At 40.5% G+C, this 27,600-nt stretch overlaps 2 protein-coding genes across 8 annotated transcripts in view; both read left to right on the top strand.

The window, feature by feature from the left end:
- The first annotated feature begins 113 nt into the window (after window positions 1-113).
- Window positions 114-7,077, top strand: phf11 (PHD finger protein 11). Of its 2 annotated transcripts, none has more exons than XM_028996575.1 (3): window positions 114-350; window positions 3,876-3,980; window positions 6,716-7,077. In XM_028996575.1, the coding sequence occupies exons 1-3, from the start codon at window positions 123-125 to the stop codon at window positions 6,719-6,721; spliced, it is 339 nt and encodes a 112-aa protein (XP_028852408.1). In that variant the 5' UTR covers window positions 114-122; the 3' UTR covers window positions 6,722-7,077. The 2 variants fall into 2 exon arrangements, with proteins under 2 accessions (XP_028852408.1, XP_028852407.1); XM_028996574.1 differs by lacking the exon at window positions 6,716-7,077 and adding an exon at window positions 5,139-5,956.
- A 4,499-nt stretch (window positions 7,078-11,576) lies between these two features.
- Window positions 11,577-27,600, top strand: part of LOC114799194 (death-associated protein kinase 2) — a 30,255-nt gene continuing 14,231 nt past the window's right edge. The window contains exons 1-12 of one of the 6 annotated variants that reach the window (XM_028995592.1): window positions 11,577-12,196; window positions 12,400-12,531; window positions 12,794-12,862; window positions 13,030-13,191; window positions 13,310-13,381; window positions 13,966-14,080; window positions 15,939-16,053; window positions 16,369-16,467; window positions 20,721-20,836; window positions 22,223-22,444; window positions 26,241-26,379; window positions 27,120-27,249. In XM_028995592.1, the coding sequence (XP_028851425.1) occupies window positions 16,003-16,053; window positions 16,369-16,467; window positions 20,721-20,836; window positions 22,223-22,444; window positions 26,241-26,379; window positions 27,120-27,249 (757 nt within the window). In that variant the 5' untranslated portion in view covers window positions 11,577-12,196; window positions 12,400-12,531; window positions 12,794-12,862; ... (2 more) ...; window positions 13,966-14,080; window positions 15,939-16,002. Of the gene's footprint in view, window positions 12,677-12,793; window positions 12,863-13,029; window positions 13,192-13,309; window positions 13,382-13,965; window positions 14,081-15,938; window positions 16,054-16,368; window positions 16,468-20,720; window positions 20,837-22,222; window positions 22,445-26,240; window positions 26,380-27,119; window positions 27,250-27,600 lie in introns of all 6 variants that reach the window. The other 5 variants (XM_028995593.1, XM_028995591.1, XM_028995590.1 and 2 more) reach the window with 5 other exon arrangements.

The following is a 27,600-nucleotide window of genomic DNA, read 5'->3' as shown; positions in this document are numbered from 1 at the left end:
TTCATCACAATCACTTCACTGTACCACCCGTATTGCAGTCTGCAGAGGAGTTTTAAGGTAGAACAGACAATTCGAATAATTGGATAACTTCATCGCCACGTTAAAACGAGCGAACTTCAAACATGAATTCCAAGCTCGCCATCACTGCAGAATCCCGAGCTGCTGGCTGCGCGGTGTTGAGAAGGCGTCTGGGTGGAGACGGGCGGGAAATGGAAAGTGAAAGTCTGCTCTTGTTAGTCAAGATGTCCGCGGCGTCGGTCCGCTGTGTTCTATGCAAAATCGCCGAGGAGAACGATGTGACCGGAGCTCTGGCCACCAAAGAGGACGTGACGGCGCATCAGAATTGTCTGGTGAGTGGATCTGCTCTGAACGCAAAGACACCAGATCTGGTCACCAAAACCCTCATAGCAGCGTGGGAGCTCGGTACATAACGCAGATCAGATCAGCCGTAGGTTAGAACCAGTATGGGGTTTTAGTAGCCCGGTGGGTTCAAGATTCAGGATTTTTATTAGTCACATGCATAGTTATAGCAGTACAACATGCATTTTATTGCAGTACAACACGCAGTGAAGTGCATCATGAAATTGAAAGTGAACGTGATTGTCATTATGATTCACTACTGTCACTACTGCTTTTAACCCATCACCCATAGTGAGAAGTGGGCAGCCAGAACAGACACCTGCTTCCTTAACAGCTAGCCCAACACTGCCCTACTGAACTGCTCTACTTTGAAAGTAGTAGTTATTTAAATAAATAAAGTAGAATAAAGTGAAATATTATTGTATATTGTAATGTCACAGTGCAGCGCTTTGAAATGAATAGTTATTGTTCAAATGTGCCTTATGATGTTCTATACTAATCACAACCCTGTTTCACATTCCCCTGAGAACAGGTAACATGAACCTTGGTCTGGTTACTACGCAGGTAACTTACCCAGTAGAGCATTTCATTAATTCTCTGAAACAACATTCACCGTGACAGGTGACAGATTTACACTTGGATTATACTTTGTAGGGCTTGTGCACCGAAGGTGCTCACATCCCAAACTTTCCTGCTCTTCTCATTAACACATCCAATTCACCCAAAATGCGTCCTCCTTCATCGCCATGTCCAGCCCACCCGTGACATTGAGTCATTTGGTGGTGGTCCACAGCCCTCACAGTCTGTTGCTAAATTTTCATGCAATTGTGCTGCTCATATGTGGAGATTTGCAAGGATCCAGCTGAAGTGCTGCAAAAACCTTGGTTTGATTACCGACTAGTTCCCATACATTGACAAGGTGAGAATTAATATACTGAAATGTCAATTTGAAAAGTGTATTATGAAATTTGTTTTTTGTAATGATGACCATAGTGTTCTATAGCTAAAAATCATGTAACATACTATCACCTGCTGGTTAACATTAGTTGCATTCTTTTATTAAGACAGCTGCACCTTCAAAGACAGACCACTATATTCAGGAAACCAGTGCCTGTGGACCAACGTGTTGCAATAAGCATATGGAGACTGGCCACAAATGTTGAGTTCAGAACCATCTCCCATTTATTTGGGATTGGTCAGTCAGTTGCATTGTTAGTATTACCAACCAAGTAGCCTTTTCATCAGAACCCCCTGAGCAGGAATTTGAAAGCATTATCCAGGGTTTCAGAGACAGGTGGGGCTTCCCACAATGTGGAGGAGCTGTTAATGGCACTCATATTGGGATTTTAGCTCCGACTGTAAACTTTGCAGACTACAACCGGAAGGGTTTCTTCTCTGTTCTGCAAGGTGTGGTTGTTCATTGACTTTTGTTCTGGGACATTAATGTGGGTTGGCCGGGCAAGATTCAAGGTGCAAGAATTTTTCAAATTCATCCTTGTTTGAGAGGGCTCAGAATATTACCTTGTTCCCTCAGAGAGGTTTGAAGGAGTGGCTGTGCCAGTGGTGATTTTGGACGATGCTGCATATCCATTACTGCCATGGTTGATGAAACCATATCCAGAAAATCAGCAAATAACCCCTGCACAGACTACCTTCAACAACCGCTTCGGCAAGGCATGAATGACTGTGGAAAGGGCTTTTGGCCTCCTAAAAAAAGGTGGAAATTCTTAATGGAGAGGTGTGAGTGCCACATAGACAACATAAACACAGTAATTGGCACCTGTTGTGTGCTTCGCAATTTTTGTCAAGTTAATAGTGAGAAATGTGAGGACAATGCTGCTGAAGAGGAAAATGTGAACAGTGGATGGAATCCTCTTAATTAAGCCACTAGGTGAAATGCCACCAGAGATGCATGGTTCATATTTCTCAAATCTGTAGAGCGATTTCAGGAGGTTTTCATTTCATACTTTTGTGTCATGCTGCTACTATATTCAGTGATATGTATTTATTCTATGTACTTATTGGTTTATTGTGACCTATTTTTGTGCGGTTGTCATATTGTTAATTTCAAGAACAGTGCAGGAGTTATTTGCTAATAACACACAAAATATAAGATAATGCACAAAATTCAAAAACAGACACACTTTCCACAGAAAAAAAACAGTACTTCACAGAACACAACCATGTGCAGTGGTGAAACAAAACAAGAAAACAAATAAAATACAAAGTGCTATATATCAAGGGGATAAAGGTTCTCTCAAAATGCTTGCAGTATACTTTCCTTCAATTTGCAGACATACCTGAGTGTCATTATTCAATTATTCAATGTTATCATGCTCAGGGTAGGGTCATGATGTCTCAGCATGGTATGAATACTGCAGATGAGGAGGTGTAGGAGGAGGAGATGGATTCAAACAGTCTGTTCATGGTTTGCATGAACATCATATTTGTTTCTTGGTCTTCATCCAGTTATCAAGCATTTCTTTTTCTTGCTGGTAACACAGGCTTGCTGCACACATTCTTTATGATGTTGTTTCTGCATGCCTAGAAAGGCAGTCATCATGTCACTTCTACCTTTCGCTTCCTCTTTTTGCCTTGTTCTGAAGGTATTAGCTCAGGTTCAGTCTTATCTGTTATGTTCTGTGTCTCATCACCACGGTTTGAATTGAATCTGAATTGAGTGATGTAACTGTTGAAATAAAAGCAAAATATTCATAAATTTAAACATTTTAATAATAACAGCAATTTAACATCCCTTATGAAAATGTCACTTTTGTCAATTTGTGGAAACCAAGTAACCATGGTTTCTTGGTTGGATTCATAGTAAAACCTTGTATAATGTACTTTATGGACATGCACATACTAAATCAACACAATAGCTATTAATTGGAACTGGTATGTATGTTAACGTTATGAATCCAGCGATCTTTGCGGATGGGATTCCAGCACATTTGGTTGGGTAGATGGTTTACTGCCGATTATGCTGTTGGCAGCGTCATATCATTGGAGTTTTTTTTCGTCTGCAGAGCTGCCAGATTTACGGAGTGCATCCAGTACCTTTAAATGCTGGCCCCACAGTTTTTTAACCTAGTCTTGACACTGCTGTTCTGATATCCACGATGAAGAAGATAATCCTGGATTTTTTGTGCTCTCATCTGCCCAAATTTCCAACAAACATTGCACCTCACGTCGTGTTCCACGCTCCATAATTTTGCACACTTTCATTGTTGTACAATAACATCACGGAACCATTTTGCGAAGGTCTGTTAATCACTGATTGTGATTATATATTTTACTGGTTTTCACTTTAAGGTGAACCAAAATGTTATGTTTGTACTTGAGAGCTGATCTTACGGAATATGTTACAAATTACATTGAAAGCCTCCCAACACATTAGACTACTGTGCTTTTTGAAATGTATTTGATCGTACACTTGTATTCTTTGATTTTGCACTGTTCAAAGACTCATTGATTTATTCAAATTATCACAACACTATCTGCCTTTGTGTGTGTAGCTTTTTGCTTCAGGTACATATTGTAGGAACACACCAGATTTTGATGACCTGTTTGGCTTTTCTGTGGAGGATGTGAAGCGTGAGGAACAAAGAGGCAGACGGCTGGTAAGACACAAATACACACACACACACACACACACACACACACACACACTCTCACAGTCATAACTCAGACATGATTATTAGGTAAGGCAAAATGTGAGTTTAGTTTAGAGGTCAGTGTCACCACATAAGCTTGTTTATTTTTATTGTTCAACATTTATATGAAATGAAGAATTGGGTTAACTTTCTGATCTTGAGTTGTAGTTGTCATTATGTAGGAAGGTAATATATGTGTGTATAATTGTGTGTGTGTGCCGCCGTGACATGACATGTTCTGTACAAATGTATGCAGATGCATGTTTTCGATGTTTTGAGATCACTCTCTTGAGGGCAGTATTTGCATGTCCTGTTTTTGGGTGATTCAGAAATGTACATACATTTTCTAAAACATAATCTGAATGCATGATTCTTTCCATATACAATATTAAAATACTAGGAATAATAAATGTTGATTAGCTTGCAAGGTTTTTTTTTTCCAACCACAGCTACTTCTGTGATGCAGAAGTGCCTGTTTCATTAAATGTCTTCACATGCTGCTAAGCTTGGTCACTTGCATGACACCGTCTCTGCTGTCTCTTCCAGGGTTAGCTTAGCATTTCGTAACAGGCTCTCCCTGATCCTCTTATCATGGATACCACAAACTTTCAGATGTCCAAAATTACAGTGTTACAAGTTTTTTAAAACTGTCGCAAGGCAATCTGAGGCCTCTCATGAAATCACACAAAGAGTGGTGCAGACAATGATTTAGGCATGCAGTGCAGTGGGTAAAGAAACCATAAAACCAAGGAAGGCCCTTACCTGTAAGCCTGGGGAGTACAACTATACATCCAAAACCAGGAGGCAATTACGGTTTGCTTCAGCCTCTCCAAATTGGACAATGCGGCATCACCCTTCTTTAAGAAATAGAACTACCATGGCCCAGAGCCCCTGGCTGCATATATATGGTGTTTTTCTTCAGTGAGCACTCACTCAGTCATGCACTCATACTTCTCTTTGTTTGCAGCTTCATCAAACTCAAACGTGTTAAAGGCTTTCTGTTTGCTGTACAGTCCTTAAAAGATCCCCAGTTGCCATCTATATTTTCCCACCAGTTTCAGTGCCTCAGTTGGCTCCTTAGTTCTTTTACTCCTGGTAACATGTACTTTTTACTGACCTGTTTAGGTAATGTCCATTTCCTGTCAGGAGAGGACAGCCCACAGTGCACATTTGGGGGCAGTGGTGGCCTAGCAGTTAAGGAAGCAGTCCCGTAATCAGAAGGTTGCCGGTTCGGATTCTGGTCCGCCAAGGTGCCACTGAGCAAACCACCATCCCCACACACTGCTCCCTGGGCGCCTGTCATGCCTGCCCATTGCTCACTAAGGGTGATGGGTTAAAAGCAGAGGACACATTTCGTTGCAGTATTTCACAATGACAATCACTTCACTTTCAGTTTCATCAAAGCACAAACTAAGCAATGAGGTTGAAGGAACTGCCTGAAGAGCTCAGAGACGGAATTGTGACAAGGCACAATTATAATTTAATATTTGTTGGTAGTGTAACTGACTTAACAAACTAATTAATAATTTGGGCCTGTCAGCATGACAGACCATTCACTATTGTGCTGGGAATATGCTTTTGGCTCCCCGAGGATAAAAAGGCCAAAGGCCTCGCTGAGTCCTACGATCTGACATATGGGACGAGTTGGTGCCGCCAACGGGGGTTTGTAAAACCCGGAAAACTGGTAAAAAGGCAAAAAAGGACATGTGTTACATTCAAGGCTGCCACGCTAAGAATGTGAAATGCACAGAAACAACGGAGAGGTCAGGCTGAAGGCCTGTTTGTTTTGGTAGGTCGTACCACAAAATCGGGTTCAAAGTGTCTTCTATGTATTATGTTCTATGTAGTGCTGCATGATTAATCGCAATCGTAATCGCGATGTCAGTCTGTGCGATTACATGAACGCAAAAAGCTGCGATTTAAATGATTAGTACATGGATTGGATCGCCAACGTTTCACTCATTCTCTCAAAGTTTGGGAGCTGACTGAAGTCTCACGTCAGTCGAATGTGACGTGTTTGGTCACATGACTTTCGGTTCAGTTCAATGGAGACCTCAGATTCGTGACTCGCATAGACATCTGGGTAGACGCCGCATGACGAGCTGCATCGTACGTCAACGTCTCCGCCATATTGCGATAGGCTCTGCTATGGAGAGAAGTGCATAAAAATGCCTCACTCTTGTGCTGCTTGGGGCTGTACAAACCGCTGTACGCTCCAAACCAGATCCCGGGGATTACATTTCATAGTTAAGGCTGGACAATTGTTTTGAATATATTTGGCATTATAAAATCACGTTTTATAAGTCTTAACCTTAGCTAAGCTAGGCTAAACTAGCGAAGTTATGCATTCCTGTGTTCAAGTCAGCCTCAACAATGTTTTGGTTAAACGTAAGAACTATAATACGGGATTTTATAATGGCCAAATATAATCAAAACAGTTGTTTAGCCTTACCAGGGTTTGTCGTTCGACAGTAATGTAAAGAGTTTTTTGTGATTATTTAATTTTGTAGAATATTGTATGAAAGCACTGGGCATTTCAAGTTGTTATAAGTAGTTTGTATGTTTCACTTTGAAATTAAACATTTCACTATTAGTAATTTGTATGCGACTTTTCATTGATATACAAGCAAGTGTCCTTTATCATATCGCAATCGCAATATTGATCTCAATAATTGCAATGTCTTTTTCCCCAAATCGTGCAGCCCTAGTTCTATGTTCTGTCTACGTGGGAGAGGTTTTCAGGTAAGAATTTCATTGTGCTCTGTACACTGTACTTCGTACATATGACAAACTTGAACCTCAAAGTACGGTTTACTATTGTGCTGAGGAAGAAGTTTTCCGCTCTCTGTGACCAGCCGTAAAAGCTAGTGACACAAGATTCGAGGCGAGGCCAAATGTTTTTGATGTTGTCTCGTAGATCTCGCCAAGACCAACGTTTTGACATATGAGTTGTCTCTGTCTGATTTACAGATCACGCACAATTTTGGGAAAAGTTTATTTATTTATTTATAAATTTATATTATTTCAGACTTTTTTCGGCACTTAATGCAGTTTGCACCGAAGCACGCACACCGGTGAGTTATATATAAAAAATTTGTACTTTATTGTGTGAGGTGTGCTATTACTTTTATAAGCGATCGGAGTGGGCGTGGCCGAGCTATATACGTATTAGCATGCTAACATGCTTATTTTTCAACATTATCCAAACATCACCAAATTTAACGTGATGCATCTTAGCCACCCCCTGTTTTTGATATTAACATGTTAGCATAATCATGTCATTGGTGAACTTGATGTGGAGCTGTGCGTTGCTGCATGGTCATGGGTCAGCAGGGTGAACAGCATTGGACTAAGCACACAGCCCTGAGGAGCTCCAGTGCTCAGTGTGGTGCTGTTCCTGATCCGGTGGGGATTGCATCATCTATTGAGCAGTTCAGACGATGGGCTAATATCAGTGGGTCCAGGGTGGAAGCACTTTATCATGATTGGTGTGAGTGCAACGGTCACTAAGACATGACACACTGAAGGCTTCTTCGGCACAGACACGTTGTTAAAGATGTTGGGGATGTTGTCAGGTCCAGCAAACTTTCATTAGTTAACTCTGCAAAGTTTTCCTCACATTTACCATGGTAAGGACCTGATCACTAGGAGGTGGGTTGGATTCCATGTGTCGAATCGTGCACATGTCATTTAGCGCATCTGGTAGGGAGGGGTAACTGTCATAGGCAGAGGTTTTAGTCCTGTAGTTTGTGACGGCCTGGATGCCCTGCCACATGCCTGCATGCACATTTTGCTGCTCTAATGGCTCGAGAGAGCTTGGTCTCTCGCTGATCTTAGAGCAACATTGTCACCATTCCTAAAAGTGAAGTTTTAGTTGGGAAGTGAAGCGATGGACTTGAAGACTGTGACGTCATCACATTTACATTTACATTTACATTTACATTTACATTTACATTTACATTTACATTTACATTTATGGCATTTGGCAGATGCCCTTATCCAGAGCGACTTACAACGTGCTACAATTTGCTTTACAATTTGCGTTACAATTTGCTGATGTAGCTGTTGACTGATGTCGTGTACTCCTCAAGTTGGTGTTGTTGGCGTTAATTGCGGCATCCCTGAACATGTTCCAGTCAGTGCGGTCAGAGCAGAAATGGCTTGACGTGAGTGCTGAAAAGCTATATTGAGCGAGAGAACGTAGTGGTAGAGGACGAAGTATGGGGTCAGTCTACCCCATGCAAATTCATAGAGCCGGAGTTAAAACTGCCACCAGAGCCTCAAGAAGAAATCAAGGAACTGCCAAAAGATCCAAATGTACCTGATCCTCACTTGCCATCAGTAAAGCAAATTCTAGTTTTAAAAGTTGCAGATCACATTAAGTGTTTCAATATGATGACCCTCACTTCACCAAAAAACTGTAAACAAGCTATTGGAGACATTTTGTGTGCATTTATATATTGGTGTCTTTCATGTTTTGTAGGTGGTATATTGCACAATTTGATATTTGAATGGTACAAATGGAGAAAGGGTTTACTCACTGAACTGCTCTTGAAGAACATAGATGCGTCATCTCCAACAACGAGTGGAAGTCCTCTCAGGACAAGGCATCTAATGGCTGTTGGCTCTGTGCTCTGCAAAGCGGTATAAAACACACTTGAATGTAGAACAAAGGAAATATATCTTATATTAGTTTATTTGTCCATATATAGAAATACCACAAGGGAAGGTGGGAGATTATTGGTCCGTTAGTCTGCATGAACGTATCAGTTAGACACTTACGGTTTGCAGTATCTCGTAGAGAGGTGTGTTGTGTAATATCTGCTGGTGTCTGAAGCCTCCAGCGATTAGCCTAGCCTCTTAGCTCCATGCTCGGACACAGGCCTGGCGTACGAATTTGCCGTCCACCGCGGCGGGGAGAGGAGAGGACGAGCACCCAGATAGCAGTCTGCGCTACCGGCAACGCGCAGGCTTCCTCTGGCTACGTTGGAGAACGCATTGTTTCCAGGTTCATCCTGTCATCCCGAGGAGCACAGCAGCTGACTATTTACCAAAAGGTAAATTTACCAGTAAATTTTGGGTTTCTTGGTTAAATATATAGAGAAGAAAGACATATTTTGTACATATTCTTCTCTGTGTGTCTGTCATACCCATTTATATAATTCATTAGTAATATAAATCCACTAGTAATATATAAAACATTAAGTCATATGAGTAAAAGGTCACATTTATTGATATGAAGCCAGAGCCGAGTTCTCATAGTTGTTGGGGAAAAAAGGGCTACAGTGGCTTTAAACAAAACTAGTAGTGCAAAAAAAAAAAATTGGCATATGTTGAAAGGGGGTATTTACTTTTTCAAACCTACACTGAAATAATTTGAATTCTACATTTTTCAACTTTTGCAAAACTGTATGTAGAGAACACACAAGTAGAGACCTACTCAAAAAATGCACTGCTGCAAGTATCAAATGCTCGCTGTTCACTTAAGACGGCCTCATAATTTACACACATTCAAATGCACGTTTCAAACTACAAATGTTCCAGCAGTTTCTAGTACTTGAATAGTACTTGAATAGAGAAAACAACTCATCTTGTTCATCCACAAAATGGTTTCCTCGTTACAGCAAGCAAAATTCCTTTAAAAGGGTCCAAACTTGAGAAAAACAGACAAATATAGAGAGAAAATGTATTGTCCAAGGAACATGCAAAGTGCTCACTTAAAGTGTGCACTTAAATTGCTTTGTAATGATAAGAAAATGGCACAACTTTCAGCCAATCACAACAGGGCAGCACTGTGGCCTGAGGTAAAACTTGATCATTTAAGTTAGTTAAACTTTTAAATATGAGTACACCCAGTGACTGTTTCATACATTCTTCATATGCTCATACAGTTTTAAGTAATGCAATAAAACAAATTTTATAGTGATATTTACTCAAACTGTTTGCATAGAAAGAACTTTTGGGTTAATCAGATTGTTAAATGTCTGGTCATGCAGTTTATATTTGTGTATGCCGCACTCGGACCAAACCTTTTGGATGTTTTTTAGTAGATCTTTAAGAGACAAATGTTTCCAGATCATTCTCATTTGTAATTCAACCTTGTAAGCAGCACTGGACTGAACATGGGCCCTGCTGTAATACAGTGCATGTCTGTGCTGATTTAAATCAGTCCGCATGTAAACTATCGAATATTTTGTCGATGTCGTTTTTTTTCATCGATTGAGTAATCGGATAAATCATAGTTTTGCATTTTTAAATAACTCTAAAATGAGCAAGCAATTGGCTGTTGTTTCTCACAAAAAATGTTTTTATTCAAACTGAACACTTTTATTAGATCAAATCTTAAAATCTTTGGGTTACTGACTCCAGAATTAAGCCCATTTAATCAATCTTTCTGTGAAACATTCATGATGTACATGAAAAAACAAAGGTTAGCCTATTTTTCCTCAGTTTTATTTTAATAAAAAAGAAAAAAGGGGTGTACCCCCTGCTATAGCCCATCTGAGAATAACGAAAAAATAAAAAGTATAAAGGTACAAAAATAGTTAAAAGAAAATATAAATAAACAATTCAAGTATTACTAATAATCCAACTTAAACAATACAGTTCAGTTTCCAGTTGTATCCAGATGAGGTAGGTAGGTAGAATGTCTTTGTGCATTGTTATGTGCAAAATAGAGAGAGAATTTGTCTTAGTGGGTATGTTCCAAAAGTGGGGTGTTTATTTTTTAAATGCCTCCGCATGTTGGATGTGCTACCTCCATGGATTGATATCATATTCTTGCAAATATGACATTTTGCCTGTGTTGGATTTACCTTGTCAAAATGCATCCAAAAATTACTTTTCACGTGACTGCTCATGTTCAACAATGAAACAATGAAATCCTTAGATTTGCTGCTTACTCCTTCTCGTCACTTCCCTCTGAGGTTTTCGGAGAATCTTATGGGGGATGGGGTACAGGGAGGATGGGGGATGACGCCTTACCTGTAAGATTGGTCTAAAGGTGAGGGGCCGGTCAAATTACCATGGCAACCTGACCCAGCCTACATACACTCACACAAGTTTGTGAGAGAAATGACCAAGATAATCAAACCTAAAGCCCAAAGGCATGATTTAGGGTAATATTAAACCAACAAGATAATGTGGGTCTAATAATTAGCTGCCAAACTAACTCAAATCTCGGCAGGCTGTTCAGAAAAGCCAAATCACAAAGCGAGGCTGCTGTCAAGGCCAGTTTTATTTTGGCAGAAGAGATCGCTAAATCAGCCCGGCCATTCACCGAGGGGGATTTTATTAAAAACTGTATGCTAAAAGTTTGTGACGAAGTTTGCCCAGACAAAAGGCAACTCTTTTCGAAAGTGAGCCTGAGCAGAAACACCATTGCTGAGTGTGTGGACGAGCTGTCCAATTTAAAAGTGAAATATTTGTTTTCACACCACATGTGATTTTTCCTTGAAGAAAAAAATGTTTCATGTTAATAGATTTTTGCACTTTATTTTTGTATTTCAATCCAATTTGTTTTAAAAATATTTCAGTTGAGTGAATTATAGAAAATTATTTATATAGTTATATTATTTATAAAGTAAATTTAGGCCATTTTTGCTATTTCCCTGAGAAGTAATACTGATGGTGCCTTGAATAATATCGCTTCATTCATTTAATGTTCCATGTTTTGGGGATTTTTACATAAAGCTTTTGTCCCTGTTGAAAATTTAAATGTACTGACAGAGCCATAAGAAATTATTTATTTATTTGATCATAGTAATATATTTTTAGGTTTTCATGCGCTAATATTCCGCCATTGCCATAGAGCTCAAATTAAATCGCGCCTCCTTAAATCTTGCGCTTCCTTAAAAATGCGCTTCAGTTAAAACAGTCCGTGTAAATCAATGATTCCGGTGCTGCGCAGTTCCGCACTGCGTAGCTTCGCGGATACGATAATAGATGGACTTTGTGACGAAATAAACGAAGCCTCGAGGCAAAGAATTTTCCTCGGGAATATTTTTCATAATTGAATCATTCGAATCATCGTTTCAGCCCTGCCATGCTGCTAACAGTCTGGCCAGGATTTCTGTTTCTTTCCCTTCAGTTGACCTCTTAATGTGTAAACCCCTAACTACACCGTGCCTCTGACCATCAGTACGTGTGGGTAGTAGTGTAGTAGTTCGCGTGAAATAGCTTAGGTATGTGCCCCGGTCGCATGGGTTTGCCGTTTTCAAACCACACAATGTGTATGCTTATAGAGAACTGTTGCTAAGTGATCGGACTGTCGGCCAAGTGACGAGCGACTTAGGCGCGATCGTTCCAGTAGTTTATTAGTTTATTGAGTACAGTTAGTTTGGCAGCTGTACCTCTGGCCCGTGACCGTTATTCTCGACTCTGGTAGGGGATGAAGATGAAGGTTTTAGGAAAAAACATCCGGCGTACGGTGCTGCAGCACATCTGGTCCGTTTACGGAATAAAGATGAAGAACCGTAATAAAAGCAAGCCGAGTAGCAAGATGTCCGCAGCGCACTCGGTAAGCGTTTTAATGCATTTTAACCCAGGACAAAACGCGTGGTTCTGCAGGTGCGATCAGCCTGGCTTCAGAACCATTCATTAGTGCTGCGTGTTTTTCCCCATCTGCACAAACCTCGCCTGCCTGTCTGTCTGTATGTCGGACGGTAAGGAATTCAGAGCAGGGTTGCCACTGGCTGCACATTAGCTCGGGTTGAAATAAAAGTTTTGTGATTTCTGGAGGAATGATTTTAAATGTTTTTTCCCTCCCCTCCATGCCCCAGGTGAAGTTTTGGAACAGCCCTGGATGCTTTGCAGCACTGTTCTATGCAGGACTATGGCAACGTACCATGGTGAGTTCTTTTTTTTTTTTTTTTTTGCTAAGGAACCAGCCAAATTTTTGGACTTTGGTAAGGAACCAGACAAATTGAAAATGTTATGTGGGTTAAATTAGCTTGGTAAATTATACTTGCAGAGTGTGATTTAAAATAACTGACTCCCTGTTGACCTATTGTAAAAGTTCTGTTTTTGGGCTCACATGCTCTGTAAATGTGCACCCCATCACGTGTGGTCCCATCCATGTGGGGCTGTGAGGCTGGCCTCCTTTCCAGCCCAGCCAATGTTGTGGATGAGTCCTGCTCACACTCAGGTCTTAGGAGGAGTCACCGCAGAAGTTTAAGAGGTGAAACCCAAGCGGAGTTGGTGGTTTTGCTTTATTGTAGTCTTTTCAAATGAATTCATGGTTGTTCATTGGACTCTAATTGCTGAAGTGTTAATGGGGTTTTTGTCATGTGTTCCAGATGTCATTAACGGGGCTTTGAGCAAGTTATTTAATTGGACCCCCACAAACACACTCCAGTCTGAAACTGCAGGTGGGTTTTAAGGGTCTGAATTTTATATTGACAAAGTTCTGTGGATGCAGAATGAAATGTCTCTACATTAAAGAAAGAAAGTCCAGTTGCCATGACTCAACTTTCAGTGGTGGGGGCACCACTGGAGGGGCAGTCGTGGCCTAGTGGTTAAGGAATCGGCCCCGTAATCAGAAGGTTGCTGGTTCGAATCCCGATCCACCAAGGTGCCACCGAGGTGTCACTGAGCAAAGCACTGCTCCCCGGGCGCCTGTCATGGCTGCCCAATGCTCACTCAGGGTGATGGTTAAATGCAGAGGACAAATTTCACTGTGTGCACCGAGTGCTGTGCTGCTGTGTATAACATGTGACAATCACTTCACTTTCAGACAAATTCACCTGGATTACTGAGAATCTTCACATAAATTATTGGTTTTTATTTCACACTGGGAATGTTTGCTGTAAGTGAGACTGGGCTCACTCAATTCAGACATTTCACAACCCCTGGCTTGTATAACAACTTGAATGTTTTGTTGTAAGGTTTCTTAGTAAGAAGCAGGTCCTTCCATTTCAACAATGTAATTTCCTGTTCACTTCTGCTGGCAAAGGGTTCAGAGGCCATTGGCTGCCGACTGGCCACTCAAGATAGCACCAACAGTTTTCATCTCACCACCAAGCCCAGCCTTAGCCCTGCTGTATTGCACATCACAAATGCTCCCCAAGGTATGTATGTGTGTATATTTAAATATACTGTAACTGTATGTATGTTTGTAATGTATTTTTATTTTTCCCCCCCAGGTACCAAATTCTTCAGTAGGCTTGAAGTTCTTTTATTGACTTGAGTAGTGGAATGTAAAGAATTACTGTAGGTGGAGCGGCTTTATTACCTATAAAAAAATGTATTTTAAATTTCAAGTGTCTGCGTCTTCATTTTTAACTTTTGTCTTTGGTCAGAAGGGGGTGCACTAGCCTTGACATTTTATTCATCGCTGCAGTGGTCTAGTCCTACTATGTGGATGTTGAGAAGAGATACTGTTCAACAGACTTAATATTTTCCTAGTCCTAATATAAATACACGTGACATTCACTTATTTGCCCATCTGAATGTTTTCTGGAATGAAAAAAGGCTATAATTAACGGACATGCCCCTTTTAAACTCCACTTATAAAAACCTCATTAGGGAATGTCTGGATTTTGAGAGGTAATTCATTAAGATAAGAGCTGGTTTGCTTTTATTCTACTTTCCAATATACAGATAAGAAATATAGCTTATATCTTTGTGTCTTTTTCTGTAATATCACTGAACAGTAACCTTGCATTAAGCCTTGTGTTTCTCTGCAGGGCCCTCTGCAGGGCCCTGAATGCACACATTCAGGGCCCTTTGTTTTATTATATTATACTACAATATGTTACATTATATGTGAGACTAGGAAGAATGGTGTCATGGAAAACTACACTTACTGTCAACAATCGAAAATGGTCATGATTACCTGTTTTTTTGGCATGTGATATTTACATGGATGTACATCCTTGTGGACCAGAGATTTGAGGGGGCACACTACCACAGGTCCAGACTGAATGATTGATTGGCATATTCTTGTTGACTTCACGCAACTCCAAATCTTCAGAGCAATTTTGGCCGGAGATTGTGTACATCATTCCATGCACATCCAGCCCGTCGTAATGGGGCCTCACTCCTGCATTACTTGTATTCCGGTTGTAATGGAACAATCTGATAGTTTATTTATTTAAACCATAGTTTCCAGAGAGATGCTATTTTTTAACTTCTGCTAAAGCCACCACACTGTAAATCTGGATAAATTGGTTGTACTTAAATCATTTTTGTCAAGTGATTGCCTCAAACAGGACTCGCTGAGTCCCACAATCTGACATATGGGACGAGTTGGTGCCACCAACGGGAGTTTGGATAACCCGGAAAAACATGGAAGTCTGATAAAGGATATGTGTTGCATTCAAGGCTGCCACGCTAAGACCATAAAACGCACAAAAACAATGGAGAGGTCAGGTCGAAGGCCTCGTTGGGCACTACAGGACGCCCACAATTCGGGTCAAACGTTAAAAGTGAAAAAAATTTGGTTTCTTAGAATTTGCGATGACAGTACACAGCACACACACAACATTCATGTTAGGTCGTGCAGCTTTTCATTCTGCACAGTTTGACATATGGCTTGGCTCGGTCAGATTTACAGTCTGCGCACAATTCCTCAAAAAGCGTTTTCGGAACGCGTTTATTATCCTCTCTTTTTCTCCAGAGGACTCTGCATATTTCATATGTATTTTTTATATGTATATATTCTGAGGTGGTGCAAGTTTTGCTCCCACATCTGCACCCTTCCCCCTGCACTGAGCAGACATTACGAGCAGTAATGGAGACAGCAGAAAGAGTAAAAAGTGGCTTTGTACACCTCCAGCATCCAGCACATCTTGCTTTTTGGACACTTGCTCCTGCAGTCTCGTCAACTACACATATTTTCTTTTAGTCAAGGGTGTGAGGGATCTGTGATGATGTTGACCGATGATCTTTTCTGCAGTCTGTACAGTCTGTTTCTCTCCTGTTTAGTGGCCGCTCCATACAAGACTGTGATGGAGGAGCACAGGACCGACTCAATGACTGCAGAATAGAAATGGATCAGCAGTTCCTGTGGAAGACTGGACTTCCTCAGTTGCCTCAGGAAGTACATCCTCTGATGTTGGTTTCCAACTTTGATATGATGAGGAGTGAGTTTTGTTGAGGGACGTCTCCTGAAGTCCACTGTCAGCTCCACAGTGTACCAGAATTTCGGTCATCGGCAGTCAATTTTTTTATTTCAGAGCACAAAATTTTATTTAGTCAAATTAACTGGTGTAATAGATGTAAGACCCTATTTAATGCGTTAGTGAAGTGAAAAACCTGAAAAAAAACTTTCTTCAAATTCCATACGACCAAAGAAGGCGCGTGTACTGATCAAATCAAGCAGTTATTTCAAGTTAGTTTGTGTTTGTGACTCCAGCGCTCACCTGCACGGCGCGCTCTGCGTCATCAGATGGGAGCTTCTCTCCGCCCGCAGAACCAGGAGGACGGCGTGCAGACAGTCAAGCAAACCGCTGGGGTGAGTTCTCTTTTTTCACGCTGCAAACCACAAGTTATGTAGCCCGAATTTAGTTTTGTGCAGGGTCTGCTTATAAAGTATTTTTCTTTAAAAGAGCGATATTACAAGTGGCTCTAATTAAACAACGTTCGCGATCTCGCGTGCTTTCAACGTGTGTCAAATATGGTTCTTCTGGACTACGTTGATTTATTTAAGTCTAGAGTTTTTGTTTTAGTGCTTTTACGGCTGCTTCCGTAGTCGCTTGGTGCTGGGAGTGGTCACTTCTGATAAGATCAACCACAACAGAGCAGAAATGTTACTTTCAGATTGTTACAGTCACAGTTTCACAGAATGTGTTTAGGAAACAAATCGAGGAAAGACTGAGATTCTGGTGATGGTGCGTTTAAATGCAGTTTATAGCCTCAGTTTTTCGATTAGACCGAACGTGACGTGGTCTTTAGCAACATTCCATCACCTCATCATGCTCTGTTAGGGCAAGTCGAGCGGTGGTGGTCTCGAGCAGCAGGAGACATGCCAGCTTTTTTTTTTTTTTTTTTGAAAAAAGGAACACCCACAGTAGAAACCTTACACCAGGCAACACCCATACAAACGTTTCATAGTCACTCTGCATTACAAAATGTGTCTGAAAAGTTTCTGATGTTAGTGAACCTCCATCTGAAACGTCACTACAATGTTTCAGTGCAAAGCAATAAAGACATTAGTATTTGTTTAAATGATAAAGGTCCGATTTACAAAAGATATGCAAAGTCTCCATGTTCACAGTGGAGGAACACCAGTGATGGTACTCAGAAACTCAAAAACTGGAAGAGTAAAAAGTGCCTAATATCTATTTTTGTAACTGCACTCAAATGTAATCATTTCGAAAATTATATTGAATTTCTATGCACCTTTAAAAATGCACACTACAAATCCCCTATCCCCAGCCAAAATACATGTTAACATTTCAAATATCAAATAAAATACAGAGGCTCAGATGCACCCAGTGTACAAAATTAACTCTCATTCAGTACTCAGTGAACTGAAACTGGTTGATCAGCCTTTTTTCCCAGTCTGTCCACTTTAAATTTGATTTATTATTCAATTACCGCTCTATTTATGATGGCAGTCACAAACTGTTATATTGTTATATTTTGAATATAAAAATCTTACTTAATTTTCTAATTTACTGATGTAGAATGTAGAATGAGTATCAAAACTGTGCAACTCTTCAATAAAACAATGTTTATGCAATACCAACATATGCAACTAAATTGACCAAGTGATTGTGATGTACAGGATGTGATACACGGGACAACAATCACTCAAAAAAGCTACACTGTTAAGTTTAATATATGATAGCCAGCACTAAGAGTTAAAATGTGGTGCATCGTATGAATATTTTAATTAAGCCTGATTCACTATTCAATATAACATGTTTAAACTGAACTTAGAATGTCTGTGCTATGATAATAATTTGCTTTTAATTCCAAATTAGTAAAAAAAAAAAAACACCAAGATTGATTAAAGGCAGATGACACATTTCGTTGTGTGCACCATGTGTGCTGTGTTTCACAATCACTTCACTTTCACATTTAATTTTTAGATTTATGTATTTCAATGACTCATTTGTTTGATATTTTTATTATTAGTCTGCCCTCGTTGATGTGTATCAATGTATAACATATGTAGCAAAGCTACTGAGAAACTGTGGCAGTGGGGGTTGTAGTAGCTTTGTGGGTGACTCTGTAACTAAATGTGGTATATGATTGTGAAGTGATTGTCACTTGTGATATACTGCAGCACAGCACACGGTGCACACAGTGAAATCTGTCCTCTGCATTTAACCCATCACCCAGAGTGAGCAGTGGGCAGCCATGACAAGCGCCTGGGGAGCACTTTGATCAGTGGCACCGTGGCAGATCGGGATTCAAACTGGCAACTTTCTGGTGCTGCGCCTAGAAATTGTCCATATAGGTTATGGACAGAACCGGTGACAAAGGGCAGCCCTGGCAGAGTCCAACCCTCATTGGAAACAGATCCGACTCACTTCCGGCTATGCGGACCAAACTCACGCTCCTCTGGTACAGGGACTGTATGGCCCTTAACAAAGGTCATCCACCCCATACTCCTGGAGCATCCCCCCATAGGTTGCCCCTGGGGACACGGTCATAAGCCTTCTCCAAATTAACAAAACACATATGGATTGGTTGCTTAACACCTCTGGGAACTCCTTCAAGACTGTTGGAAAAACATTTCAGGTTATTGAATGCCAAAAGTGTGCAAAGTAGTAATCAGAGCAAAAGGTGGCTATTTTGAAGAAACTAGAATACAAAACATGTTTTCAGTTATTTCACCTTTTTTTGTACATAACTCCACATGTGTTCATTCATAGTTTTGATGCCTTCAGTGAGAACCTACCAATGTAAATGGTCATGAAAAAAAGAAAAAAAAAGGTGTGTCCAAACATTTGGCCTGTACTGTATATATAACACAACGGGTCAGTGACATCAAATGAATAGTACCTTAGGTTCCTATGCCGACCTCCCCCCAGATGGAAAAACCCCAATACAGAAAAAACCTGCTATAGGTAGCCCACTGAAGTAGCTTGAAGTCTACATGAGAATGGATTAAAACTTACCTAAATTACTCAGGAGTAAATTTATCTAATTATCTTAAAAGCATGAGAACAAAGAAAATAACAAGAGAAGTAATATTAAATTAAATAGATTGCAAAAGTTGTTCTTATATAAAGAATGCGGAAAGGGGAAAAAAAACTCAGCAGTCCTCTAAACTTGCTACGTTTACCATCAGTCTTTGAGCGAACAATATGTTGCAAGATGTATATCTGGGCAATTCCAGGATCAGTGAAAAACTGTTCATCATCATTGAACATTATGCAGAGCCGGGCTTCCCACAGGTTTCCACACCAAACTCCCTGGACATCCATTAGCTGCCATCTCGTTAAATGTCCCCCACCACCTCAGCATGAAATGTACCACTCTAATATCTAAAGCTTCAGGGATCTTTAAATAGACCAGTAGCATTATAATGGACATTCAATGTACACCACAACACTGGACAATCTACTCTGCACTGTCTAGTACCTTGAAACATGGACATACACCTGTTGGACGTTTCTCTTTATTTTTATACCACTGGCAGGCTCACTCTACACTGAAAGGGGGTCCCTCTCTGTATCACTTTTGCCCAAGGTTTCTGCCTTTCTTTTTTCTCTCTCTCCTAGAGTCAAGTGTCAAGTGAAGGGTCAAGTGTGGGGAGTGTCAACTGTAGGGCCTGTCAAATGATGGGGTCTGTCATTGAGACATACTGTATGCGATTATGGGATATATAAGAAATAAATGTTGTTGTTGTTGTTGATCTCCATCTTAGTGAATAAGCTAGTGATCCACTGACAAGTAGTAGGTGACCCATTGAGCTGGGAGAGTTTGGAGGAGTGGAGATTTGGCACAATGGTGAGAACTAAATGGTGAGAACTAAAGTCCTCAAACAGGATTCTGGCGTTCCTGGACATCGAGATGTTCCAGGATATAATGCTGCCCCAAATTCACTGTATCATTCACCAACCTGTTTTCCCACTAGGAAAACTGCAGGGGGTTCAGTTATGTCCACGTAATACAATTAAGCATATTGTGATTATATTATTGTGAATGTAATTAAAGAAAGCATTATGAAGTGATAATGTGTAACTAATCATTGGCAAAGCAAGTTGGATGATCAGTGTTAGATCAACATTAGAATAAGACAAAGCAAAGTGGTTAGAAGAACATAAAAAAACTGTAAATTTATATCTACAAATTAAATATATTTTATATAACAATAAATGATCAAAATTTTAAAAAGTGTTTTATCAAAACAAGTATTTATTTTCACAGATCCCAAAAAACGTAGAAGTAATGATCAAAATTAAAAGTGTTTAGCGAAACAAGTATTAGTCTTTTCGGATCATGAAGATGCGGAAGATCTGCGTATTCATGTTTTTTTAGTTTTATATAGTATATTGAATTATTTGTCATGAATTAAAAGTTACAATCAGTTATAGTCATTTGATGTGAATTTACACATATATCATGCCATATATCATATAAATTATAGAAATATAAGTTTGTAAAATGTCTGAAGGAGATTAGTTGAACATTTTATTGCAAATTCATATCGGTTCCAAATATTGTTCATTGCACCCATAACTACACCCATTGACGCTACATTGGTTGATCTCTAGCTCATCCTTTTTTGGTGTTTGTATTCTACTTTAGGAGCCTTGCTGTGAGAATGATGTGGTAGCAGAGATTGGAGAACATCAGAGGACCATGGCTACATTCAAGCTGGAAAATGTAGAAGATCTGTATGAGATTGGAGAAGTACTGGGCAGGTAAGATGATTATGAGGTCCACAATTGACTTAAGGGTTATGTTCATGAGCTTTGAACGTAATGAACATAATTCATTTTTAATTATGAATATTATAATTTTAGCAATATTGTACTGACTGAATTTGTGATGAGCCACATGGTGATGCTGCATTTAGCGATATGGCCTCACAGTTTGTGAGTGTGAATCTGGGCTCCAGCATTGTATCAAGCATTGTGTTGTTTGCATGCTCTCCTTTCCAAATGGCCAGGATGGGCTCTAGCAGCCACGATCCTGATTAGAAATAAGTGGTTATGGAAAGGTTTTATTCAAATTATGTTTATTCACCAGTGGCTAGAGGTTGCGAGTGTCCATTTTGACTGTAATGTAAATTTGACTGTAGAGGACAGGTTTGCAGGTTGATGTAGTATTACTATAAAAATACAACAGTAATACATTTCTATGATGCTTCTCAAAACAAGAACAATTAAAAAAAAGTTATTTGAATAAGCTCAAGTTAATATTTTTTGTATTTCTTTTTGTGTTTTAAATTTGCAATGTTTTTTTTTTAAATAAAGGGATTTCTAAGACAAAGCTATTCAGTTTCTTATGAGTAAATCTACACTAGCAGTTTCAAATTACTGGGATGCAAGTGGGCGCCACCTAAGATCTTTCCTAGGGATCCAAATTGGTTAGGACCAGCTCTGAATAATATAATAATAAGTTACCCTTGTTTTAATTATGAAATGTGTTTCACTAAAAAAAATGTTGTTTTTGTCTGTTCTACTAGGTACCTGTACTATATTGACTGGATTAAATAACTAATAATAACTAAAATGACATCTTGACTCAAAATATAGATTAAATCTGCCAAAAACAACTATAAATCCAATGAGCATAAAAAAGGGTCTGCATTAAGTCTGCACTCACTTGACTGCACAGGTGTTTTTCTGGTGTTTATGGTATCAGGTGAGCATGGACAGAACACTGCTCATTGTAGAAAATTAAATTGTCCACACGGGTGAACAAGACCTTAACTCTTGTATTTGAAAACATCATGTGAAAGAATGTAGAACTTGTATGGGATGCATCACGATGCATTGATAATCTAAATCGAATCGTGAGAGGAGTGAAGGTTCACACCTCTAGACCAAACATGCAACAAATCACCCACAACACATTCTTGTACCATTCATAATATTACCAAGTTAATTGTTCTGTCCTGTAACTGTGGACCTGTCACTTTACTTTGCTGTTGATGTCTACTTATGCAACAACCCCACTTACTGAACTATATGAACTATTCTGGTGGATTAGTGATCATGGGATTGACAAAATCTTTCATTATTACAATTTGCTGCGCTCTCATTTGGGTTAAGTTTTGTTTGACCTCCTCTTTCCTGCTGCAGTGGTCACTTTGGGCAAGTGCGGGAGGTGCGGGAGCGCACCACAGGGCAGCGCTGGGCGGGGAAGTTCCTGAAGGTGCGTCGTGGAGCAGGGAGCTGGCTTGGTGTGGAGAGAAAGAATGTGGAGAAGGAGGTGGAGGTCTTGCAGTCTCTCCAGCACCCCAACATCATGGCCCTCAGAGACGTTTTTGAGAGCAAGGCTGAGGTCGTCCTCATCGTTGAGCTGTGAGTGTGTGTATGTTTGATGTATACCGATTCTTATTTAACTGACAATTGGCTACCAAGAGGATATGAGAAAGTTACAAGTGAGAGTAGGATGTTTGGCCCATTCCATTGTTACTTCAATGTGTGAATGATTCTTTCATGAATAATTAAACTATTTGCAGGGGCAATTTGAATTGAAACTGTCCTGATATCACTTGGACATCACTGTTGCAAATAATATGGTGTTACAAGGGACACCCCCACACTCATACCCCTACCTCCAAGCTGACCCACACATTCAACATTGACATTTGTGGTTGTCCTGCAGCAGCTGCAAAACCTCGAAATCAACTACAAGAAATCAACTACAAATTAACTACAAGAAATCCTCTCTAAGGTGCACATAATGAACAGACAAGGCTGGAGAACATCAATGTGTTTATTTCACTGTTGAGGAGAACTAGACATCAAACCTGTGCGAACAGGGCCTTTCTGAACAAACAAAGAAACCTGAAGGAGCACAGAGTGACCCCCTCTCCATGGTAGAATGAACTATGGATTTAAAACAGCTTATCATATACATAACAGCTTAGGTGTGGACTCTAAATGGCTGAAGCAGAGATGTCACGATTATAAATTATGGTGGTACAATTGTTGTTCACATCAAGTGTCAACTGTAGGGACTGTCAAAGCCCATTGTGGTTTTGGGCTATAAAAGAAATAACTTGTTTTTTCTTTATTGCATTCTTTCAAAAACTATAACTAAAAAACTATGCATATGAAAGTGAAGCAATTGCCATTATGATACACAGCACAGCACACACAAGAAAATGTGTCCTCTGCTTTTAACCCATAACCCTTGGTGAGCAGTGGGCAGCCATGAAATGCGCCCGGGGAGCAGTGTGTGGGGAGAGTGCTTTGCTCAGTGGCACCTTGGTGGATCGGGATTCGAACCGGCAACCTTCTGATTACAGGGCCGCTTCCAGAACCTCTAGGCCACCACTGCCCCATATGAATAAAGTGCTCTAAATACAAAAAAAGTGCTATGAATAAAATCTCTACCCTGTAAACATCAATACCAGTATTTGAATAAAGGCAAATACAGTATAGTCTCTTCCACAAAACAAATAAATCAATTAGTGCCACTGTGACACCGCAGGGGCATGCTAATGTCCAAGGGGATGTTGACCTGGAAGCAGATGTGGCTGGGGTCGGCGTTCCATATAAAATACTAGTTGCCATCTTGAACATCACGTGGTGCAGCAGACATGGCCTCAGCCATCTCATCGCGTCGATGCAGCTCCAACAGCAGTCTCTGCAGCAGCAGGACACACAGCCTCACGTACAGCTTGGCTCAGTGGTCTCCAGCCTCACCGCAAGGCTTCCAGTCCCAGCCCAGCCGGTGCCTTATCTGTCCCCGCAGGGGTCGCTGCTGCGGTTGCCATTCCAGTGTCCACTGGACTGCCAGCCTCCCAGGCCTTGGCGATCATTCTTTGTATGACGGCAACTCGGCTGGCTGCCAGGGTTTATAAATGCAGTGCCGCCTCCTGTTGCATTTTAAGATGCCCAATTTCCAGACAAGGAAACAGTGGTGGCATACATAATCATGCACCTCACCTGTGCCCTAGATTGGGCAACCCCACTCCTGGATCAATGCAGTCCCCACAGCTGTTCTGTCTCCACCCCTGCATTGACTTCCGAAGAATGGCTACCGCTTACCTTTACGGAACACCGCCTTCAGTTCATTAAATTCCACCTTAGGCATGCCTATCTCTTCTCTCTGCTGGAAAGTGGGTGGGGTCAGGAGCATGGGCTAGTGGCTACTGGTGGAGACGTGGGTTACGGAGGTGATTAGTCAGTTGAGTTATGCAGTTAAGCGTGAAATCGGTTAATTGTGACATCCTTAGTGTGAAAGGTTATATTACTGGGCTGATCAGTAGGGCTGTGCAATATGGACAAAAGAATCATATTGCAATTTTTTTAACGAATATTGCGATTGTGATTTTGGCAACTGTTTTTGCTTTTTCAAACAACCTACATACATTCTAAATGTATTCAGTGCACAAGAAGTGCATAACAAAACATTTCACAATGAAATAACATAGTATTGTGGTTAATAAACAAAACTGTAGTAAAATTGTCTTTAAAACAGACAACATAAAATAAATTAAGATTAACTAACTCAACTCTATTTAATAACATACTGTACACAGTAGTACTAACTGCTTGATAAACAAAACTGTAATAAATTGTCTTAAAAACAGACAACATGGGAAAAAATAAAGATTAACCTCAATTCCAGTCCTAACAATAAATAAAATTTAACATAAATCAAAACCAAAAAACAGATTTCTCTCTTATAGGTTTTTGCAAGAAATGAGTGCGAGATGGCAGCTGGTAACTTTTGTGAAGTGTTTGAATTAGTCTTTGGAAGCCGTCTTTACTGACGATGTGCATGATATATTTGCATATATGATAGGTGATCGCGTAGGTAATTTTTTTGTGCTGTTTTGATCCGTTCTCATAAGGCATGGCACTTGCACATGCTTGAACAATGGATACTTGTTCACTCTGTTCGGGCTGTCTTTGTGTGCTTTTGTTTTTTCTATGGTTTTTGTCGACATGCATTGATCATGCAGTTTTTTATGACGCGGTTTTAAGTGTGTACTCACACTAGGCACGGTTGCCGTGAACCGGGCCCGAGTAGGATTGTCCCCCCTCCCCACTCCCCCTCTGGCCTGCACTCACATATGCTTTCAGCATTCGTGCCGGAGCACGCTTACGTCATTATGGTGGGCGGGGTTTCTCTCGCTGATCGCAATGGAGTCCATCGCTCTGGTCACTTTGTGGCTACTACTGATACTGACTACTGTGCCCGCAGTTTTTTAACATTGTCTCGGCACTGTTCTGTGGTTCTTTGGTATCCACGATGAAGAAGATAATCCCGGATTTTGTGTGTTTTGTCCAGCTGTTTTTTTTATGCTCTCATCTGGCCGAATTTCCAACAAACATTGCACCTCTGCAGTAGACCAAAGCGACCCTTTCCCCGCCGTGTTGGTTTTGGAACGTCGCAAAAACGTGACATCACGCGTACTGTTCCGTGCTTCAGCACGGTTAGCGCTCACACTTTATGCGAACCACGCCCGAGTCCAACTGAACCGCGCCCGGTCGCACCTCTTCCAACCGGGCCAGGGCCGGCTAAACGAACGGCGCCCGGGCACGGCTCGGGGCACTCACACTAGTAAAACGAACCGCGCTTTGGCGGTCAAACGCACTCGGGCACGGTTCAAACTGCCTAGTGTGAGTACACCCTACGTGTTGGAACAGATTTGTAGTATTGCTCCGTTGCGTTGGAATAAGTCTTGCAATTTACCTTGCTCTGTGACAGATCCTCTCTCCTGAATCCAAAATACTCCCAAACGACTGACGTTGAATTTCTCTTTTGCACCAAATCATTTTTATTTTGACCTGCATCCATATTTTATGTTCTTTCCTCCCGCTCGCCTATTCAATTCTCCCGATCAGCTTCGTCCTACGCTCTGATTGGTTAACATCTTTCTCCCGCTCAGTTTAGCTGTAATGGTAATACATATTAAATATTAATTACATATTAATATCATGCGCACAAGAATGTGTTCTGAATAAAAATCTAAATAAATTAATGGACAAAATCGCAGCCTTAAGCGGTTTAGAAATCGCATGTGCTAAAATCGTTATTTTTTTTGCCATTGCGATTAATTGCACAGCACTATTGATCAGCATCTTTGTTAGCAGTTTGTCATGGGGTAAACTCTTCCTCTGTATTTCTGGTGTTTAGGATTAGTGGAGGAGAGCTGTTTGACTTCATTGCAGAGAAGGAAAGTTTGTCTGAGTCAGAGGGCATAGATTTCCTGAAGCAGATCCTGCATGGTGTGAGCTACATGCACAGCAAGAACATCGGACACTTTGACCTCAAGGTAGCCTTTCACACCTGTCACTCATTTGTATATGGTCACTATAGAACATAGAACTAGAAAATCTTTTTTTTTTTTTTAATCACACAAACAGTAAAGTCTTGAGCCCAATATATGAATTGACAAAACACATGTCCTGGCCAATCAAAATAAAATATTAAATGTGTCACAATGCAAGTGTTTTAAAGTGAACCCAGCAGCCCTGTGTTTTATTGAAGGGGCAAATAATACTAAACGGCAGGCACAGATTGCCTCTAGTAACCCAGATTTTGGAGAACAAAGGTCAAGATCATACTGATGTCTGTCTGCAGTGTAAGGATGCTTGAAATTTAACTGAATGGAGGCAGCATAATGTGATTATACTTTTGAGAGTTATTTAAATAAATAAATCATGCATTAAGATATTCCAGACCAACATTAAATTCACCCTAATTTTATCAGAAGTGATTGATTCTTTCAAAATCATTTTAGCAGTGTAATGTCAAGAAAAATCTTCCTTAAACATGATGAACCTCAATGGCTTAAAACATTTATTTACATTACAGCATTCATTAGATGCCCTTATCCAGAGCACTTTACAATTAGTAGTTACAGAAACAGTCCTCCTGGGACTGAACACTCAGGGTAAAGTGTCTTGTTCAGTCTTCTGGCTCATAGGCAAGTGTGTTACCCACTAGGCCATTAGCATCAAAAAAGGCATGTTTTTTTATTACATTGTTGAATCTCTAACATTTCCCTCTCAGCCAGAGAACATAATGTTGTCAGCACGAGGAGAGCCGCTCCCTGACATAAAGATTATAGACTTTGGCATGGCTCACCACTTCATACAGGGGGAGGAGTACAAGAGCATGGGTGGAACCCCTCAGTATATTGGTGAGTGGAACATTAATCAGCTAACCAATTATGAATTGGTTCTGGGATGGGATTGGTTCATGCCCTGGGGACTGCAAAGCTGTCAGGGACACAACAAGCTGAGGTGAATGTTGAAGTCAGGTGAAAGTTTTGAAACGTGAGACAACTCAAGCGGGAGATGGGGGTGGTGTGAAGTAGTGAGAAAGAATAATGCATCCTTGTATGATTTACATATTTTATCCTCTCTGAGGTCCACACTTCTGGAAACACCAGTTTTAAATGCTTGATTTTACTAAATTTTGGGCAAGCTTGATTACTTAGGTCAGGCAATGTTATCAAGTAATAAAATTCATAGAAATCAACCATACAAAC

Source organism: Denticeps clupeoides, chromosome 11 (genome assembly GCF_900700375.1).
Source record: "Denticeps clupeoides chromosome 11, fDenClu1.1, whole genome shotgun sequence".
Classification (NCBI taxonomy): Eukaryota; Metazoa; Chordata; class Actinopteri; order Clupeiformes; family Denticipitidae; genus Denticeps; species Denticeps clupeoides.
The sequence above is the reverse complement of the archived record's forward strand: the minus strand, read 5'-3'. Positions and strand labels throughout refer to the sequence as shown.

What these genes read in the sequence shown, in the direction of transcription:
- phf11 (XM_028996574.1), top strand. Translation starts at nt 123, where the DNA reads ATGAATTCCAAGCTCGCCATCACTGCAGAATCCCGAGCTGCTGGCTGC. An exon ending in CGGCGCATCAGAATTGTCTG is followed by an intron (nt 351 to 3,875) that starts GTGAGTGGATCT and finishes TTGTGTGTGTAG; the next exon opens with CTTTTTGCTTCAGGTACATA. An exon ending in AACAAAGAGGCAGACGGCTG is followed by an intron (nt 3,981 to 5,138) that starts GTAAGACACAAA and finishes TGACCTGTTTAG; the next exon opens with GTAATGTCCATTTCCTGTCA.